The 20,702-nt window shown below is 43.2% G+C and overlaps 1 protein-coding gene across 2 annotated transcripts in view; it reads right to left on the bottom strand.

Annotated features, from left to right (window-relative positions):
- Positions 1-20,702, bottom strand: part of CLMN (calmin) — a 479,452-nt gene that overhangs the window by 217,878 nt on the left and 240,872 nt on the right. For both annotated transcript variants that reach the window (XM_085626456.1, XM_085626457.1), the window contains exons 3-4: positions 9,054-9,149; positions 5,290-5,373 (exon numbers count right to left, since the gene is read on the bottom strand). In XM_085626456.1, coding sequence (XP_085482582.1) covers positions 5,290-5,373; positions 9,054-9,149 — 180 coding nt within the window. The remainder of the gene's footprint in view (positions 1-5,289; positions 5,374-9,053; positions 9,150-20,702) is intronic.

The raw sequence follows: 20,702 nt of genomic DNA, 5'->3' as shown, positions 1-20,702 counted from the left end.
GTTCCCTCCAGTTCCAGTTATGAAGACGCAAATACATGTGCGTCCACCGTTAACATGTCCTCTGCTGATCCGCCATGAATGGGCCGGATATTCCATTCCTAAGTACGAAAGGCCACCGCCTTTATATGGTTCACTTATGCCATTTTTCAGTCCAGGCAAGTAGGCCCTGATTCTGTCATCAAGCTTTTCTTGCTTTCTGTCTCTGAAGCTCCAGTCTGAGCCTGCATCTGTGACCATGAACTTTGTCTCATTCTCTGCGCGGCTCACGAAGCCTGACATCAGCCTGCTGCCTGCCAAAAACTGTATTTCACCTTCGAAAATTATCTGCTCCGCTCCCTGCCCAACGCATTCCTGTCTAGTAGCTTAAGTAAACATTCTACCAGCTACCAGGCAAAGGCCCGGCTTCTCTGTCTTTATGCAAGTAATTCATAGCACTGTTACCATGGAAGATTCCTGCCCTCGCATCTAGTGTAGACACTTAGACGCTTGTACACGCACTAACAGTCAGTATAGTCAGTATAGAATAAGATTCTACTCCAAGAAGGTCTCTCTTTTGGATAACATAGTTCTTTAAACATAGGATGTTAGATATGATTTGGGATTAGGTTGACTTGACCCTCCAGACTTCTGTCGCCACATGTAGAGCTAAATGTCAAGTCCCCTTCACCCCCTAGTTGCACGTCAATCACACGTCATGCTGCTGCGCACGCATTTCTGCCAAGTATTTCTGCTGACATTGCGAAATTCTTTCATGTAACCACCCTCTTATGACATCACATCTGATGACGTTCTGTAAACACACCCAGTTACGCCTATCTTTGCCACGTATGAATATATTATCTCCACTATCAATTGTTACGCCTTTTGTATTGGCCTCACTGTAATGCTTATTGTATAAAAGTAATTGATTATCAATAACGTATGTACTTCACTTCCTGAACCTTCGTGGTGATGGAACCTGGAGCAACCGATTATAATCGACCTCTGGAATAAAGCCCATTCCGAACCTCTAATACCACGGATTCTGCCTCTTATTTACTGAGCTATTTCATTATGTTTCTGTACCAAATTAAGTCCCGGTAATTAAATTATTTACCACATAAATGGCGCAGTATATCTAGTATGAGCAAAAAAACGATGGATTTAGGCCCAGATCTCTGTACTGGGGTGAATGTATGACATTGTTCTGCATTCTGTCCATCAATAGTTCTTTTTGCACATGGAAGCACTGGCACCAGCCATCGGAGACACTGTCCAGGGCTGGTAAAATCGAAGCCATGCCATGCATCAGTACCTCCCCCATCAGTGACGTGCTAAAGAGTCTCTGATAAAGGTAACCATGGGTATTCCTGCAGGCTTAAGCCAAATACACTAAGTGCGTGAAATAAGTAAGTCCAGCCCTTCCTCAAAAAGTTTTGTTCACCCTTATACCTATCTATGCATTCCTTCTCCTACCCTTCCTTCCACCCATCCATTCATCCACATTTCCACCCGTAAGTACAGGTGAAAATGACTGGTAGGAGAGGTAAAACTGATCTGGCAAGAGCCCATGGCGACCAATGGGTGCATCCATTAATGCTCCTGTTTGCTATGGAATCAAACACGAAGGCACCCGTTGCACATTTCTCTAAATGTTGTTTTGATTAAAAAATGTAAATATTGTGCCGTCCAACAGTAAACAAACTTCTTATGGATTTGTTGGCTGGTATGTCCTTCATACAGTCCTTTTTAAATAAACAATGTGTCCTGGTTAGGTCAAGTGAATGTTGTTTCTATTTTAGTGAAGGGTGTAGCAGGGCAGTGCTTTATTCCTACAAGTGACACACGTATGACTGAAGACTACATCTGATACATCTCTGAAGCACACCCATCCTTTTCAAATTGTCAATTAGAAACAGACCGCGCCCGATGGTTAATGAGTGCCCAGCCTTGCAGACATAAAAGTTAAGGCACTCGGCCAACTTTCAACACTCCTCAGTGCTAAAAGAGAATGATAGATTTCAGCAGGATAGAAATAAATTGTGTACCTGCACAATACAAATATTTTTCTAAACGTAAAATCTCTCATTTGTGATTGCTTTGGGCTTTAGGAACCCACGGGTCTGTATTACAAGAACGAACGTTCTCAGTCACACTGGGACCCTGATGTTATCTTCTTTCTTTTAAAATCCACAATCATTTTACAAGATGCCCTAACAGACAGCCACAGATACACCACAAGGTTCAACTGTGTCAACGACTGGACTTAAAGGGGCCATCCAGTGAGACCAAAAGAACAGTTTCTTTATGATGCCCTGATTAACTCACAATTACCAACAATAAGCACTCCAGAATGTTCCTCTGTTGGGTGAAGTCAGGTAGGGTTTTGATACATATTGGGACATCATTCACCAGATGGACCATTAAAAGTGAATCATGGCTAATGTTTTGTATCCATCCTGTGGGGGTCACAAACCATCACACTAATCCAAGACAAGTAAATGAACCTCTTCACCTCATAGAACACTGAAATTCGCATCACTGTAATTAAATCGGACTTCATAATCTACAATGCTTTCATTTTGACTTACAAATTAAGTACTAGAAATATTTTGCACATCGTGGAATTCACTGAGTCAAGCCAATCACAGTGTCTTTACTTTTTTACTTTAGTGTCACATTTTTGCAATATATTTATCTAATGGCCCAAATATATTTCGGACAACCACAACATTAAATGTAAAACACTGCTCAAATCTGAGAATAATGAAGGAGTTAAGTGTAGCGATTTAAGGAAAGGTTCAGAAATCAGGAAAAGAATATACTTTAAGATGAATGCAAGATAACTAAACAAAACTAAGGATATGTAGCATCATCTTCCTAAAAAATGCAATTATTTGCAGAGTACAGTTCAGCCACCAGTTAAACATGACTTTCCAAAGAATCTCTTTTGGCTAAGCTCAATTTTCTGGCAAGTTTGGTGAAACACAGTAAATTGAGAGGTACCTAGTGTGCAAAACCGCATTAAAGAATTTTCCGGCTAGGGCACAGTGAGATATGTCGGAATGACTGTTCACAATAAGCAACTATGTTCTGTCATTCTCCTAGAGAAGTGACATTCTTTATGCCCTGTGTAAGAAAAAGAAGGAAGAATGGCCGTAAAAGGAGGCAAGAGTTCGTGCTAATTTTGTGTCGCAGAACAGGCTCCCGGCGCTAAAAATCAGCGTGACGTGCTGTTTCCGCTTGCTCACGAAACTCAGTGGAATCTCGCTGAGTTTCTATGTAACTCAATTGAATTCCGCAGAATGAAACTCTGAGTTCTGCCCACCCCTAGTCACCGGGAGTCGCAACTGCGACCCAGGGCCCGCTTCTTGCAACCCCTGCCGCTCCATTTGCAACCCCTGGCCTCAGAGGAATCAAAATCAGTGTCTGGAATACAGCAGCATCTCGTCTCTTTAGATGTCAGTTTTGGCTTCACTCCCTTCTTTTCGATCATTTGTAATTACACTAAAAGTGAATAATCTTAGATTACTCACTATTAGTGTAAAAAAAATGGAGTACCATTAGCTGGAATATGACCTTACCCGGCAGCTGTGGTAAGTGAAAAAAAAGATTTTAAATGTATGTTCTGTGCGTTCTTGCGAGTGAGAGTGGGTTTATGTGAATAAGAGTGTGAGTGTGTCTATGTCTGAATGTGGCTGTATGTGTAAGCATATGAATCAAAGTGCAGGTCAAAGGGCATTTGATGCCACTTCCCCCATCCCTGGACTTTTGGTGCCTTAGACAAGCAGAAAGGAGAACATTGGGAATAGTGGAGCGTCCTCTACAATAGGTGTTACAAAAATCAATTTAATCTTGGGTTCTACACTTTCTTGATAATACTCAAGTTGTACACTTTAATTTGAGCACTAGAGAACGCATGCTGTCTTTGTAACGCACATTATGCAGTGCACTTGCAGGTTGCGGCTTTCAAAACAGGAAATGCGGCATTTATACTCTTTGCACACCTGGGTGCACTCATGTGTATATATCCGTGAATATATCCGCATTATGGATAGATCTTAGTACTAAACGAACTTTACACGTGTGATATAATTATGCTACTCGCTCAGACTGGTAGCTGGAAGCCTCAAATGTTTGTTTATATTATTGTCAAGAGTAGACAACGGAACTTTCATTTAGTAATTTTCTTCACAGCCACATTTTTTGTAAGTTAAAAACTTTCCTTTCAAAACTTTGGACCTCATTGTGAGTTTGGTGGACAGGTACTCCGTCACAAGCCTGATTAATTTTCAGCGTACCTTATTACAGGTGACATAGGATATCACACACCTGTCATAAGTTGGGCGGGGATATCGATCACGTTTGTGACGGAATAACCCGTTCACCAAACTCTAAATCAAGCCCTAAATCTCATTCGTGGCTATAATCTCCCTTTCACATCTGCAATCAGAGGTTAACATAATAAGTGTTAAAAGCTTTATGTTGGCAATTATTGATAATTTGTACAATAACGCCATTGAAAACCCAGGACTATAAAAATACAATATTATATGATAATTAAATATAAAACAAACACATCTTGAGACAGAGGACAGGTTGTAGAGTCCTATTAGTGCTATTTTTTGGTTAGGGATTTTATTTTTCAAAGAAGCATGAAAACATCTAGACGAGATATTTCAAAGAAAACATGCACGAGACACAACCAGCAGAAATCGAGCAGGATTCTTATCTGTTGAGTGCTTCTAATGCTGTTTACAGATTATTGTGGCGAGTCTAATGGGTTATTTGTGAACATCTCTGTAGTACGATGTAGAGAAAATGAATTAATTGGTACACAGATATGGGAAATTAACATAAATGTAAAGTGAAATCACACACCATACTAAAGTCACAAGAGTGCTCTGCAAATCCCATATCTCTTTAGGGAGTACTCACACACCATACTAAAATCACAACAGTGCTCTGCAAATCCCATATCTCTTTAGGGAGTACTCACACACCATACTAAAATCACAACAGTGCTCTGCAAATCCCATATCTCTTTAGGGAGTACTCACACGCCATACTAAAATCACAACAGTGCACTGCAAACCCTATATCTCTTTAGGTAGTACTCACACCATACTAAAATGACAACAGTGCACTGCAAACCCCATATCTCTTTGGGGAGTACTCACACCATACTAAAATCACAACAGTGCACTGCAAACCCTATATCTCTTTAGGTAGTACTCACACCATACTAAAATGACAACAGTGCTCTGCAAATCCTAGATCTCTTTAGGGAGTAATCTTAAGAACACTTACATTGCTCTCCTCCAGAAACTTCAGTGATTTCGCAATGTTGTTCAACCGAAATATGCGATGCGATGAAGATTTATATTCATGGAGCTGCAAAATAAAAGGTATTTGTTTGAAATGTGAGAACATGGTTTCAACAAAAGTGTCACTCAAGTCTGGGTTAATTTGTAAGTTCTTTAACTGCAGAGAACAGTGCCTCTTCGAACTATGACTGACGCCTTCACTCCTACTATATATCCTCCATCTTTTTATAGGGTTATTGCATTTTAACTGACCTCCCCACCCTTCTCATCTCTTTATGATCCAGCCTTCCACCTCCCTGGCAACCCTTATTCCAACCTCCATCCCTTTTCCTCGGCTGCTTATTTTGCTCAACTCTTACCTTCATCCATGATTCTTTCTGTTTCTTCATCTTTTTTCCTGAATTGATCTGGTACACACACAGTAATACGGAAGATAGGCTTTATTTTAATCTCCAAGCTATCCTCACATGGGGGAAATTAACTTCCAGCACAACATTCTAAACTGCCAATTAGGTTGAACCAAGGAATAGGAGGGGTTGGAAGAGAGGGTGCATACCACTGGTAACAGGGAACATACCACAAGGATATTAAGGATAAATAAATATTTTAATAATGTCACAGAAACAAACGAAAGAATGTTAGATTAGAACACCTTCATTCTTTCTTTTTGCCTTCTTTCACTATTATTTTGCATTGATTTTTTCACTGTTTCTTTTTTTTCCCTTTTGCAGGTCTGCTATTTTCAGGTCAAGCCTGGACAGCGCATGCGCTGCCCTGCAAGGCATGCTGTCTTCAGGTATGTACTTGAAGCTCCACCCACTCTCCGCCTATATTTTTAATTGGCTTATGTCATTGTGCTTCGTAAATATTGGCTTCTGATTTGTTGATAGGCTTATTAGTCCCTCCTTAGTACCTCCCTGTGTTCTGTTACCTCCCATGAGGACTGGCCCCTTAAATGTGTCCTAACTGGGGAGCGTTCATTAGCACTTCCAAAAACTATTTACTTAAATAATAGCACTCACGTGACGCAAGCTTCAGTAATGCCGTCTGCTTCCTAGCAGATTTTTCATTTGCATTTCTTGTTTTATTTGCAGCTCACTGCACTACTTTTATTTTTTTCTATTTATTTACTTTTAATTTATTTACAGTGGGGGCCTCGTGGGTATGCGCAGCTTGCCAAACTCTTTGCCGCTACGTCGTGTTTTAGTAACTCAGTGCAGAGCCCGCTTAATGGGTGTCATGCAATAACTTTTAAATGCGCCCCGTTCCCCCCCCCACCTCCCCCGCTGCACAGACGCCCAGGAAGAGGCGCTGTTTTATTTAAAGGAATCTACTTGTTTTGTTTACATGCGGCTCATACCGCGCTTTCATGTTAATGGCAACCGCGCACCTTTCTTTAGACACGGCTCGTCTAAAGAAAGCGGCTTGGCCACTATTAAAGTGAAACTGCAGCATGGGGCGCTCTTACAAAAAAAAGTTTTTGTTTGTCAACTTAACAAACAGATGCTTTTTTTGTAAAAGCGCCCCATACAGTGCTTTCACTTTAATGGTGGCCACCCCCCTTTCTTTAGACGAGCCGGGTCTAACGAAAGGACGTGGCCGCCATTAACTTGAAAGCGCGGCATGGGGCACTTTAAAAAAAATGGCATTTGCAATGCAATAGGTCTCACATTTGCGAGAGTTTAAGCTATTGCCATTGCTCAAACTCTCGTAAATGCGAGACCTACTGCATTGCAAAAGCTTGTTTTTTGTTTTGTCCATTGTTTCCTCTTTTATTCTCCACGGTTCTTTAAATCCTCCCATTTCACCTACTTGTTATTATTTTCCTTGTTTATTCTTCTGAGCTTTTTATAACAACCCATCTTTTTCTTTCCACTTTCTTTTCTTTTTTCTTACTTTATCTTTATTTGTTCTTGATCCCACTTTCTTTGTATGTTTCATTCTTAGTTCTTCTTTTCACCTCAAACTTTCTTTCCATGTTGAGCTTTCTAACTTGTTTTTTCTTTCTTGTTTTCACCTTTGCATTTCTTACCTTTTTTCACTGTTTCTTTCCTACAATTCTTTTCTCTTTTCTTGTCCTTCTTTTCAATATTAGTTTCTTTATCTTTAATTATTTCCCTCGTTACCTTTGCTTTTTCGTATACTATCTTCGATTTGTTTTCTACCTTTCTTTTTTTGTCTTTCTCTTCAGTCCTTTCATTTTTACCTTTTCTTCTGTCCAGGTTTCTTTACTTCTTTTAGAATGTCTTACGTTAGGGATTTTCATGTTTCCTTCCATCTGTTTCTACCTTGTTTTCCTTCTTACAACTTAGTTTAATTTATCTCTGCTTATTTTATAGTTTCTTAACGTGTTGCATTTTGACCCTTTTCATTCTTTCTTTCATTCATCCTTTAACTTTTTCTTTCATCTGTAACCCTTCATCTTTTTAGCACATCCCCTCTTCCGTCTTCCTTATTTTTTAGTTTCACTCCTTTCATTCTTTCTTCCATCTATTGTTTCGTCCATCCTATCATCCTTTCATATTGTCTTTCTTTCAACCTGTTTCACTTTTCTTTTCATCTTTCCTTCCTTTTTGCTTTCAGAATTTCTTTAATCTTTCTTGCCTTTCATTCTATCATCCTTTCTTTCATCCCTTGTCGTATTCACTCATCCTATCTTTCTCTTACACTCACTTCATTTGTCGGTCTCATTTCTGGTTCTTTTTCATGTTCATCATTTTTGTTCTATCTGGCTTTGCATTTAGCTTCTTTGGTATCGCAGGCCCCCTTTCCTCGTCTCTCATCTCTCAGCTACTTTTCTCTTACAGTGTTATTTGTAGTCTACTACTTTATATGATCATCATCACTTTCATTCTGAAGGAATGGGGTTCACTGAGAGAAATCCAAGGATATCTTCAATGCATCGTCTACACCAGAGGACATTAGCTATAAGAAGAAGTAACAGTTTGCCACTATTCTTTTAGGAGGCAGGGGAATTTGTCAATTTGTTAGGACATAAATTATTCATGTTTAAGGGCATACACGTCCAATTGGTTATATAATGCTTAAAATGGTCAGCCCTGCAGAGGAGTTCTTGGAGATCTCTGATTGGCTATATTGGGCCTTAAATGCAGTAAGACTATGGCTAGGTGAACCACTGGTGCTAAAAAGTGCAGAAATTACCTTCTCACATCAAGAAACTATATCCACACCGCCAACCCTGCTCTCATTTTATTTATATTTTAAATTGAATAATAATTGTAAACAATGCCAATTTATCTCACTTACTTCTCTAAAGTTTACTAGAAATAATAATATTAATGAGCAGGAAAAACAATAAAACAATACCATATGAATCTACAAAATGAAAGGAGTTCTTTGACAAAAAAGTTTTTTTAAGAAGGTTGGAGGAAAAAACACCACCAAGTTTATCACTATTCTGGTAAAAAATAATTCAAATTAACCTTTACGTATGGCAGAGCCAATGTGTTGACAGAAGGCTGATATTCAACAATATTCTTTCAAGGAGGATGACTTAAATGAATGTTGCTGGCATCTGCTCTGACCTACAGGTCACAAGCTTGAGTCCGAGAAAGGTCAACTTAATCTTCCATATGCCTAAGGATAGCAACTTGAGTAGCATTCAATTTGACAACAGTACGGCCTAAAGTTGCTTAGGGATGGAAAATGTGCTGCACGAATCACACTATTGAAAAACAAGCTATTTACACAAACAAAATAACCTAATTCACGCATCTGCCAACTTACCAGCCTTTGACCTGACATGACCTCTAATAAAGCCATCAGAACCTTTCCATCTTGTATATCCAGAAACAAATCGTGCACTTCCAGAGGAGGCTCGCACTAAGAAGAGAGAAAACACAAGAAGGAACATGTATTTTACTAGAAATAAGTAGTTGTGTAATTGGAACATATTTATTCATTCCAGTTACCAAAGCAATATTACTCTATTAAAAAATATAATACTCCCAGGTCAAGAAGAATTCAAGAATTTGGATTAAGTGTGATCATGTCCATGCTTCTGGGGTCTCATAGGATGTAACCTCAATAGCAATTTAGAGCTAAAGCAGGACTTAATATTATTGTTGGATCCACAATCCACATGGCCTGCATTTCTTCACTCCCGAGCTTTTAGCAGAAATGCAGCGCGTGGGTGTCACAGTGTCACCTTTCAGCATTATACTTACCTTGTTCTGCCCGGAGGGCTGTGCTGGGTTCCATGGAGACAAGTGGGACCTCCAGAGACAGACGTCACTTGAGGCCATCTCCTGCTGAGGAGAGTCGACATTGCAACATGGTTTGCTCCATGTCTTTCCTGCTGAAGGTGGGAGGAAGGTTTAGGATCTAAGGGACTCTTCTCTGGATATCCTATCGGAGTGGGCATGTTGGAGGTAAAGGTGATTGGTGTCCACTGCCACAGCCTGGGAATAAGACTCGAAATTTGGCTAGCGCCAACTTGGAGATAGGGCATACTTGTTCTGTCCAATCTAAGATGGTGCTTCCCTTTCAAAGGTGGGTAGTATCAGCCAAAATAAAATGGCGGACTCTCTTCCTGGTCCACCTCCAATTTAAAAGATACAATGAAATGCTTCAGGTTCCTTTTTAGCTAGTGGAGCCATTGTCCACTGATTCTGTGTATGGTCCATGTGATTTTTGCTCTAGTTTTACATTAGTGAGGCTTCTGTTCCACACCTCTTGTTTGGGTTCCTTCCATTCTGCCTTACTGCTGCTCTGTGGCCATTGTCTCTCTTCATCCATCCATTTTTTTCTTGGCCTGATAATTCCTGGAGGTTTTATACGCCTGTGGCTTTTTCTTCTATCAGAAGGGATTTCTTTTTGGGGATACTTTTTGATTGCTGTTCCAAAACCATCAATTGGTACAGCAGATACAGAAAGACATCACTCTTACCTTGGGATGAAGATGTCTCAGATAAAGAAGTGAAGGAGGGACTGTTGCGCCCTGTTCTATTATTTGCAGTCAAACAGAGATCAATCATCCATTGATTTGGATTAGAATCAGGCTAATTCCCAATTCAGCACCACTGCATCCTGCATTCTAAGACATCTTGGAGCATAAAAGGTACTTCATAGGCTATAGCCCGCCTAAATTAAAATACAAAACCTTGGGGTGACTGGAGTCCCACACACTGAGATCCATTTTCACAGAAAGATTCCTGGAAGCCTTGTTTAAGGCAAAATAACTTTTAGAGGTAACTAGCTTGAAATTCTGGCTTCAAATATAGCATTGAGGACGATATAAATGACCTATATTGAATGTAAGCATCTGCAATATGAATATTACTCCAAGTAAACCTAAACTATATAACAGCAGGCTTCAGACCGTGCCCTGCAAAATTACCAATCCACATGCAAAGTTGTGCCGTGTTCCCAACTTTCCCACATGTAAAATTGTGGTTTGTAGATGCTGGAACAGACTCTACAAAGTAAAATACGTATGTACCTCTGCCCTGAGTGCCCAACTGTACAGTTGTCTGGATCCCTGAGGCTGATTTTTGTTGTCATAAGCAAACAGATCATGCATGTGCACCATGACATGTGACTGTCTCAGGCATTGTAGTTTTGATGGACCAGGAGGTGTGCCCAAAGCACTACCCTCATAGTGGTGGAAGGCTACCGCCTTCAGGAAAAATTAAACGGCATGAGTGCAATAGTAGCAGCGTACAGTGTAGCGATCAGTAGGAAAGAACAGGTCCTTTTTACCCTGTTTCAATGGAGTGAGGCCTACATTCTCACTCACCTTTTTTAAAAGTTCAGCTGCTCTGTGGCTACCTCACCCTTGGCCTAAACTAGGTGGATGAAGAGTGCTGTGCAGCGCAGGAGTATTGACTCTGAGCTGGATGTATGCGTGCCTGGGAAGGGTACAGTATAGGGATAGAGAAGTACTGTGCAGTACATGTATGGTGAGTGCTTGTACTGGGTGTATGTATCCAGTGAGGAATACATTATAGGACAAATATAGTGCTGTGCAGTGCGTGCGCAATGAAAGAATATGCTGAGTGATGTGTGCTTGCATGAGTACAATATATGAAGAGTGAAAAGTTGTGCAGTGCGCACATGGTGAGTGTGTGTGCTAGCAGTGTGTGTGTTTGAAAATAGCACACCACGGCACAGTACAGAAAGGGTAGAGCACTGTGTAGTGCACATCCAGTGAATGTGTGCACTGGATGTGCTTATACCTTAAGTGGCACAATACATGGAAGTGACTGTGTGTGTGCTGCATATGTACACTGAGTGCAAGTGTGCCTGCAATGGTACATGACATGGAGGACCTTGTGTTCCATTTTGGGAAGCCCACGCCTGCCTCGTGAAGACATGAGGAGTAGAGGAATACCCCAGACAGATTTGTGTACTGTAGCATTACTGTGAGTTGGGTGGGACACACTGGAGAAAGGGTGAGAGAAACTCCCTTTACACTTCAAAAGGTCCTCTTTGATTCAGTGAGAGATCACAAGGAAGGGGCCAGGCCACATCTCAGAAAGCAGATGGGAATCATAAAGGGAAAAACAGGAGGAAGAAGAAGACCATATATAGCGGGGCTGTGAGCCCAGGATTAACCTTTTGATGCACATATCACTGTGGTGCGAATTCTAGTCACTCCCATGACCTATGTTTTGGGAACATATGCTTCGGAGTCTCTTCTGCTGTGATAAACAGCCTTCCAAGAGGAAAGAATAGAGAGAAAATTGTACACTTCAAAAGATGCAGAACCCCAATGCAAAACATCAAAGACAGAGATGCAAAATCACATTTGGTGTCAGGAAATCGACTATATGAAGAGGAGGCTGAGACCCCAAGAAGCCAGAGAGCTGTGTAAGGGAGGTTCTGCAAGTGAGGGGAAGCTCTGCAAGATGTCTGCCTGTGACCAGGACTGGGGGCCAAGGCCTACAAGCCTCCCAGCTGGGTGAGGGGACATCACCCAGAGGACCCAACACCACCTGCCCTGGAGCACTAGCGCCTGCCTGCTTGCAAAGACCAGGGTGCCCTTTAAGGAAGTGAAAAGCATTGGAGGAAGCAAGGTCCAGTAAGGTCCAACTGATAGAACTCCCTGTGCAAGGTGTGAGGATGCAACTGTGCACTGATCAGGTCACTGCCCGTGTACAGAAGTGATTTGGTGGCCCTTGTATTCCATTAGAGGGCAGCCATGAACTGAGCCGTACATTGAGTGCCGTGCATCGAGTACCAAGCCTGTACAGCCTCTTTGAAGTCACCCTGTATGCCAGAGAGGGCCACCGTTGGCATGATTTTACTGACAAGGCTGCTAAGACTAGTGTCTGCCTTAGTGGTGGCCCCATGTGCCAGGAGGGGCTGTCATGGTTAGGGTGATTGCAGCGGAGGAGTCTGCACTCAAGTATGCCAGGCGAAGCTGCCGATACTGTGCTTGCCAAAAGTTCAGGCCATTGGCTGGGAAGAATAGGAGCTGTGCCGGAGGGTCAAGTCTGCTCATAAAGATCTGCACCCTAACTGAACACAAATACTTTTGGAGGACCATGAGGCATTCCCGGCTGGCATGACTCGTGGGCAGGGGGTGGGAGGGGGAGGAAATGGACAGGGAGGTGGTTGTGCGGGGGGGGGGGGGGGGGAAGAGGTTTAATTTAAAATAAATAACTTACCTTAGCCGGCCCTGTCCCATGTCGTCCTCTGCAACAGGAAGCAGGCAGCCTCCCTCCCCTCCCCTTAGCCAATGACAACGCTGCAGGGGCAGCGTTGTCATTGGCTGGGATGCCGACCGCACAGGCGTCCATGGGGGAGGCCATCACCTATGTTTTGGGAACATAAGCTTCGGAGTCTCTCCTGCTGTGATAAACAGCTTCAAAGAGGAAAGAATAGAGGGAAAAGTGTACACTTCAAAAGATGCAGAACCCCAAAGCAAAACGTCAAAGACTGAGACGCTAAATCACATTTGGTATTAGGAAATCGACTATTTGAAGAGGAGGCTGAGACCCCAAGAAGCCAGACAGCTGTGTAAGGGAGGATCTGCAAGTGAGGGGAAGCTCTGCAAGATGTCTGCCTGTGACCATTACTGGGGGCCAAGGCCTACAAGCCTCCCTACTGGGTTAAGGGACATCACCCAGAGGAACCAACACCACCTGCCCTGGAGCACTAGCGCCTGCCTGCTTGCAAAGACCAGGGTGCCCTTTAAGGAAGTGGAAAGCATTGGAGGAAGCGAGGTCCAGTAAGGTCCTACTGATAGAACTCCCTGTGCAAGGTGTGAGGATGCAGCTGTGCACTGATCAGGTCACTGCCCGTGTACAGAAGTGATTCAGTGGCCCTTGTATTCCATTAGAGGGTTGCCATGAACTGAGACGTACATCGAGTGCCGTGCATCGAGTACCAAGCCTGTACAGACTCTTTGCAGTCACTCTGAATGCCGGAGAGGGCCATCGTTGCCCTGATTTTACTGACAAGGCTGCCATGACTAGTGCCTGCCTTAGTGGTGGCCCCATGTGCCAAAAGGGGCTGCCATGGTGAGGGGGATTTCAGCAGAGGAGTCTGCACTCTGCCCTCAAGTATGCCAGGCGAAGCTGCCGATACTGTGCTTGCCAAAAGCCAGGCCATTGGCTGGGAAGAATAGGAGCTGTGCCCGGAGGGTTAAGTCTGCTCATCGAGATCTGCACCCTAACTGAACACAAATACTTTTGGAGGACCATGAGGCAGTCCGGGCCGGCATGACTCGTGGGTAGGGAGGGGGGGGGGGGGGGGAAATGCACAGGGAGGTGGTTGTGCGGGTGGAAGGTTTAATTTAAAATAAATAACTTACCTTAGCCAGCCCGGTCCCACATCGTCCTCTGCAACAGGAAGCAGGCAGCTTCCCTCCCCTCCCCTTAGCCAATGACAACGCTGCAAGGGCAGCGTTGTCATTGGCTGGGATGCCGACCGCATAGGCGTCTATGGGGGAGGCCATTTTCTCCATGTAGGATCAAACAGTCAGGGCCCACAGCATTGAGCTAGCCACTCCACCTCTGCCCTCAAGCAGGCTCGCCCACATGCCTGCCCCCAACCAAACCCTTCTGCTTTCTCGCAGTGCTAGATGCAGAAACATAAAATGCTTCTTGCACTGCGAGAAAGCAATGAGGCAATGCTCCTCCGCCCACATGGAGTAACCGCCCCTGCCCTGAGGAGGACGTCTCACCATCTCTGGGCTTCGGTCCGGAGTTGAAGAATAACCCACTCACCCCTTGTGGGGAAGACAGACTTAGTGTGTCCATGGAGGCTATGAGCATCTCAGATTACTGGGAAAAGTTAGCAGCAGACAAGTGAGAGAGCCTGCTCCTACCGGGTGCTGCCATGTATAACGTGAGCAGCACCACTTCTCTGAAAAAAAACAGAACTTGCAGGTGTCGGGGATTGTGCCACTCACTGAAACGCTAAACGCTTCTGTGCTGCAGGGGTATGCAAGACTTGAATCGGGCCTGTTGGGCCCTGGAGGCCTCGCTAAATCCTAAGAGTCACAGGGAAACTCTTGAGAAAGGCCTACTGGTGAGAAATCCCTGGATGCAGCCCCCAGTAAATGGGAAATAACCCCAAACCACTTGCAGGGAAGAGGGAGGGACAGGGATTTGCCAGTGAAACAATAGAGCCCTGACATCAAGGGGATTGTGTTGTTGCTTACAAATGCCATTAGTTCTTTGAATGTGTAGAGTCAGATATAAAATACTTATTTTTCATATGATAATAAGTATTTGACTGGACACTGAGAGAGTCAAGTGCAGAAGGGATACTTGGTCCAGTTGCTCAGGATCCATTATATTATATATATATATGTATATTATATATATATAGTAACATAATTACCTACTGGCAACCGCCAGTAGGTAAAATATATATATATATATATATATATCTCACAACAGCATTCCTGCCCTGTTAACTCGTTCACAGGACCGCCAGGCACGGACCTCTTGAATCCCCATAGCAAATTCAAACAACACAAATGTTGCAGTGAAAAGTGCAAAGTTTATTGTCCTTTTCGAAATTACATCCAAGGATATTCGAGCATAGTGCCGGCCATGACGCGTTTTGCACGCTCTTGCGCGCTTGATCATATATGTATAGATAAATATTTAAAAACTAAAAACAATGAATCTATTTACATAGCTATTATTCCATATAAGAATAAATTATCAATTAATACCTAATTGTTATTCAATTATCAACTTACCACCCTGTACCCCTGCAAATCTAGCAGTCCACGCCTAAAATATAACAAAAAAATAGCTATTCCATAACTTACATATTCAAAATAAATTACATGAATATTTGTTAATTATTACTTAATTAACTTCCCATCCTAGACTCCTACAAACCTAGCATCCCACAACTAAAATAAATGAGCATTCTGCACTATACATTTTTAATATTCAATTAAACACTGAATTTACAAATAATAATTGATAGTTGATTAATTACTTAATTGACTTCCTACCCTAAACCCCAACAAACCTAGCAGCCCGCAACTAATATATAAGTAAACTAAGTAAGTATTTGCTAAAAATTACACAATTAAAACTCAATTAAATAATTATCAATCAATAATTGTCAATTATTACTTAACTTTCTACACTTACTGGCACATGCATCAAGAAAAGCTTTTGTGAGTCCTTAATTGCGAATATTAAGGAATCGCAATTAAGGACTCGCAAAAGCCTATGCATGTAGGAATCGCTATTAAAATAGCGATTCCTTAACATTCATTAATTGCAATTCACAAATTGCGAGTCGCAATTAATGAATGGCTTCCCATTTATTCCTATGGGCCTCCAGGCCCATAGGAATGCATTGGAGATTGCGGGACCAATTTGCGAGTACCAGTAGGTACTCGAAAATTGCTACCGCAATTTCTAGGGTGCAAGGGTGTCAAAATGACACCCTATTGCACCCATGTATTTGAACTCTGCACACATGTCGCATACACACATGCTCTAAGGGCATGTGTGTGCGCAACATGAAACTTGGAAACATGCAAATAAGTGCATTTTTCTAAGTTTTAGCTAATTACCACGAAGTCCAGCCTCATGGTAATTTGCTCCCGCTAATAGCGAAATCGCTATTTTTTAAACTTTAATGCATTGCATTTAAGGAATCTCAATTAGGGATTCCTTAAATGCAATCGCTATTTAAGGAATCGCTATTTTGAGATTCCTTAAATTGCGAGTTGTGCATTTGGGATGATGCATCCCAAATGCAAAAATACTGGTCGCAAAGGGGCAGATTCTGAGAATCTGCCCGTTTGCGACCGGTTTTGTGGTTGATGCATGTGCCTGTATACCCCTCCAAACCTAACTTCCTGTAAATACCATATAATGAAAGTAAATCAGTATTTGATAAATTACATACCAAATAGCAATCATATAATTAAAGTTTCTTAAATCATTCTTTAATTATTACCTAATTACCTTCCCAACCTATCCATCAATAAACTCAACAACCCACTGTGACACTATATTAATAAAAATTGATAAAAAATTCTAAATCACTTAATACACAAGCTATATTTAAAAAACAACATTTTTTATAAACAATAGAAACACAAAATGTATATTTCAACAAAAACATTAAAAGAATTACAAAATTATATTTGAGCTACTATATAAGTGAGAACGATATTAAAAACATCAATATTATTTACGATGATATTACTCACCTCAAAAACTGTCAACAATATTTCTCTAACACGATATTTCTGTCTCCGGATATTTTTAAAACAATATTTTGTCCAAACACCCCTGGCATGGTCACCCAAATGTAAGGTTACACTAGTGGTTCACAGTAAGAGCTATACATAACACATATTTTCCTACTGCTCAACCAGTAGTGGTTGCTGCAGTAGTAAACTTTTCAAGTAGAACTCATAAACAGAGGGGTGCAGTTGCGAGAGAAGGTATTATGTCCTACATTAACACCCAGGTTTAATTAAGGAATGAATGTGGATTTGAATTTGGCTTTGTGTTTATTAATTATTTATATACATGTCTACTCGTATATATTTCTATTGGAATAATAGATATTCACATCAGTACTTAATTTGAGCGGGTGGCTCCCGGTGCTCGGCACCGACACTTGATTGCCAAAACAGGTACCTATGACAGTTTGCCACATGGTGGCACTGTTTGTCTAATTCGGAGATGCGCAAACTTACAGTTGTTTATTAATTCAATATACATTAAAAATCACTAATACCGGGGAGGAGGAGCCAAGATGGCGACCGGGACGGCAGCGTAGGCTCCCGGCTCCGTGAACCTCCGCATCCCGCACAGATATCCTGCATGAGATCCTTAGCCTGCGCTATATGCCCGTGTTGGTGAATGAGAGCGGCAACCGATCGTGTGACTCCGAAGTTTCTGGCGGCGGTATCGCCGGAGAAATGTCCATTTAAAGTTTGCGGCCTGTGCAACCCTGGAACCGGGACCTCGAGTGGATAACATGGCCGGGCGGCAGTTCAACAACAGCGGCCTTTGGTGACTGGGTGGAGTCGGACTAACCGGAGCGGTGAGAATATCGGCCTACATTTCGCCGTGGTCGTTCCTACCACTAAGCGTAGCGGAACGAGTGCATGCCCGAGGTGGCTAATCCAAGATTCCCTGGTGATTGCCTCAGCCTTCGCCGGTGAGCTGCCCGGCCGCCGCCCGCAACTCGCCCTGATTCTTGCGGACTGCTCCCGGATTTTCGCGGGCGCAGGTCCGTGGTGGGGATGACTGTTGCCCGTGACCACACACCGGGTATATTTTTTGCCTGCCCCCGAAACCCTGATTCCAGTGACATGGAACCTGAGGCGCTTGTCCCTGAGTCCTGGTCCCAATCTGGGTTGGACCTACCCAGCGGCCATCTTGACAGGACGAAGTCTACCATCCTGTACACTGGGTCGCAGCACGATTGGAAGTGTGCGACTATGAGGAGCGTAGCGGAGCGAGCGCCGAGAGCTGTGCTGGGGTATGGTGATCTTCTCGAGGCTCTCGGTGCCCTTCATTCCACCTTGGTTCACGGCGCCTGGGTATTGGGGAGTAAGCTTGATGGGGTGGCATCAGCGTCGGAACAGTTGCTGCCTGCCTGTCCCCAGGTACACGGGGACTTCCTACACCGCACACAGGAGGACAGTGCCGTGGCCGCCCCTGTGGATAGTGACCAGCTGGAAACTCCGGACAGTATCTTAACGTGTGATCGGCTGGCTGTGGGTCTGGTCTGTTCCGGAGGTCTTGGACCTGAGTGGGGGGTGGTGGCCTTGTCCCGTGCGCGGCCTCCGGCAACCCAGGCAACATTCCAGCAACGGTCGCCTGCTCTGGCTGATTTCGCCTTCTTGGACCTTGTGTGCAGTGCAGATCCTGGGGCAGCACTGGGAAAGACGACTCTCCATACTGCTGACTGTGTTGGTGATCAGAGACTTCCACCCTACCTGTGTGTGTCGCTTCCTGTTCTTTTTTGGACGCTCCTCTTCTTTGTAGCATTGGACATGGCACTGGGTCGATGGGTATGCATGGGTAGATTCGCAAAGAGTGGCCAAGGATAAGGCTGATCCTTCAGAGGTGGTCATCTAATAGGCGGGCGGGCTCAGGGGTTGCGTGCTCTCACGGCATAACTGTTAGTGTAATAGGCGCATAATGCTCCCCATTCTTCTTTGATTTGGTCGATTCTGTGTTGCTTATTGTTTGCTTTGGGGGAAAACAAATTGTGCGGGAGGGAGAAGCCGGGGGCATGTTTTGAAGGCCCTCCTCCAGTTTATTAATATTCTCTCTACCCCCCCCGTCTGGTGGGGTTTCTTTTCTTACTCCTCTTTCTCTGTTTCTTCTATATTTCGGGTCTGGTTCCGGGGCGACAGGCACGCTGCTGGGGGGGGGGGGGCCGTACTCATCTGCAGAGGTGCAGGGTGGGGGGTTGGGGGAGGGGATCCTTTAGTCTTTAACCCTTTTTTTCCATGGCCTCCTTTTTCTTCTCTTATACTTCTTTGTCTTTCTTTTCTGGGATCAGCATGGGAGAACTCCTTCGTCGTTAATCGCTGCGTTTTCATGTGTGCCACAATTTCCGTGGTGTTTTCTGGGTTTTAGGGCAGGGGACTGCAGGCGCAAATGGCCGCGATATTCCTCCACATCCTGAACTTCTTGTTTCAGCGCCATTGACTAGATAAATTGCTGTTTATTGTTGACGTTTATTATTCTGCCTGCCATTTCTTGCTGCCGGGAAACGGTTTGGCACCTGATCCTTCCATCCTCCCTTATTATAAAATGAGAACCTTTTGTATCCTGGTCTCCTACTTGGGCTGTTCAGTGGCCGAGAGTATACCAGCATGGAGATTCTGCTCCCCGAGGTGCTGCCTGTGATAAATATTGACTTCTGTTACTCTGACTGCTTAGCGGCCGGCCCCGGGGGTTGTAGGCCCATACTTGTTATTGGTTGAAATGTCAATAAAGGTTTTTCACAAAAAAAAAAAAAAAAAAAAAATCACTAATACCTGCCTAATAGTCAGAATTGTCACATGTGATGGTTAGTAGTTGGGTGTTACTTTAATTGGCAGAACTAACAGAGGCAGTGGGAGCAGGCAGAAGTGGCCTTCTGACGAGGGCCCTGGCACTTATTTGTTCACAAATTAAGCAGTGATTCACATTAACTAAAACGTATTCACATTAACTAAGAAAACCTGCGTAAAGGTACATGACCGATAGCCCCTCAAGAAGTCAGCTTTTCGAACTGATTTTATGTGGAGTTTTCTATAGCTTCTCAAATAAAGTTTTATAAAAGACTACAAAGTCAGGCAGAAATGTGCGTAATTGCCCTTCACCCAATATCTAGGAGTAAGAAGCAGGCAGGAGCATATAAGGAGAGAAAACTGCAACACTAGCATTATTGCCTTTCTCGAAGATCAATAAAGTCATTTATACAAAACATACAAAAAATGTGTAAAGCAAAAGTCCAAGACTGGAAATATGACGTTCTCATGAACTATTACCAATTGTCCACATTCCCCATGTGCAACTAACTATCCCACGATAACTCACCGAGACATTGTCACAAACATGTATTACCTGCCCCACCTGGAAACATATCCGCTGTAAAACGGCAGTCCCAGTGTGCGCAAACGAATACCTTACTAAAATATTTTATTTGGCAATTCACACAGGACATCATTGCAACTAACGACTTCGGTCAAAGAGCACAGCGCCGTGTGCCTGTAAAATACACACGGCAACGCATCTGAGACAAAACACCCCTTGTGCCTTCGGAGTGTTGCCAAGACTGTGTGTGCCTGGTACCAGAGCGAACACCGGTCTGCAGACGGTTCTATGATCTCACTGGATTTGAAAATTAAATAACTTTTTTTCAGAAGCCAACTCCTTAATGACCCCCTTTGACAGATGTCGGCCTCAGTTAATTTCCAGTCCTGGTATT

This window comes from Triturus cristatus, chromosome 9, assembly GCF_964204655.1.
Source record: "Triturus cristatus chromosome 9, aTriCri1.1, whole genome shotgun sequence".
NCBI lineage: Eukaryota > Metazoa > Chordata > Amphibia > Caudata > Salamandridae > Triturus > Triturus cristatus.
Note: the sequence above shows the minus strand (reverse complement) of the source record. Positions and strands in the feature narration are given on the sequence as shown.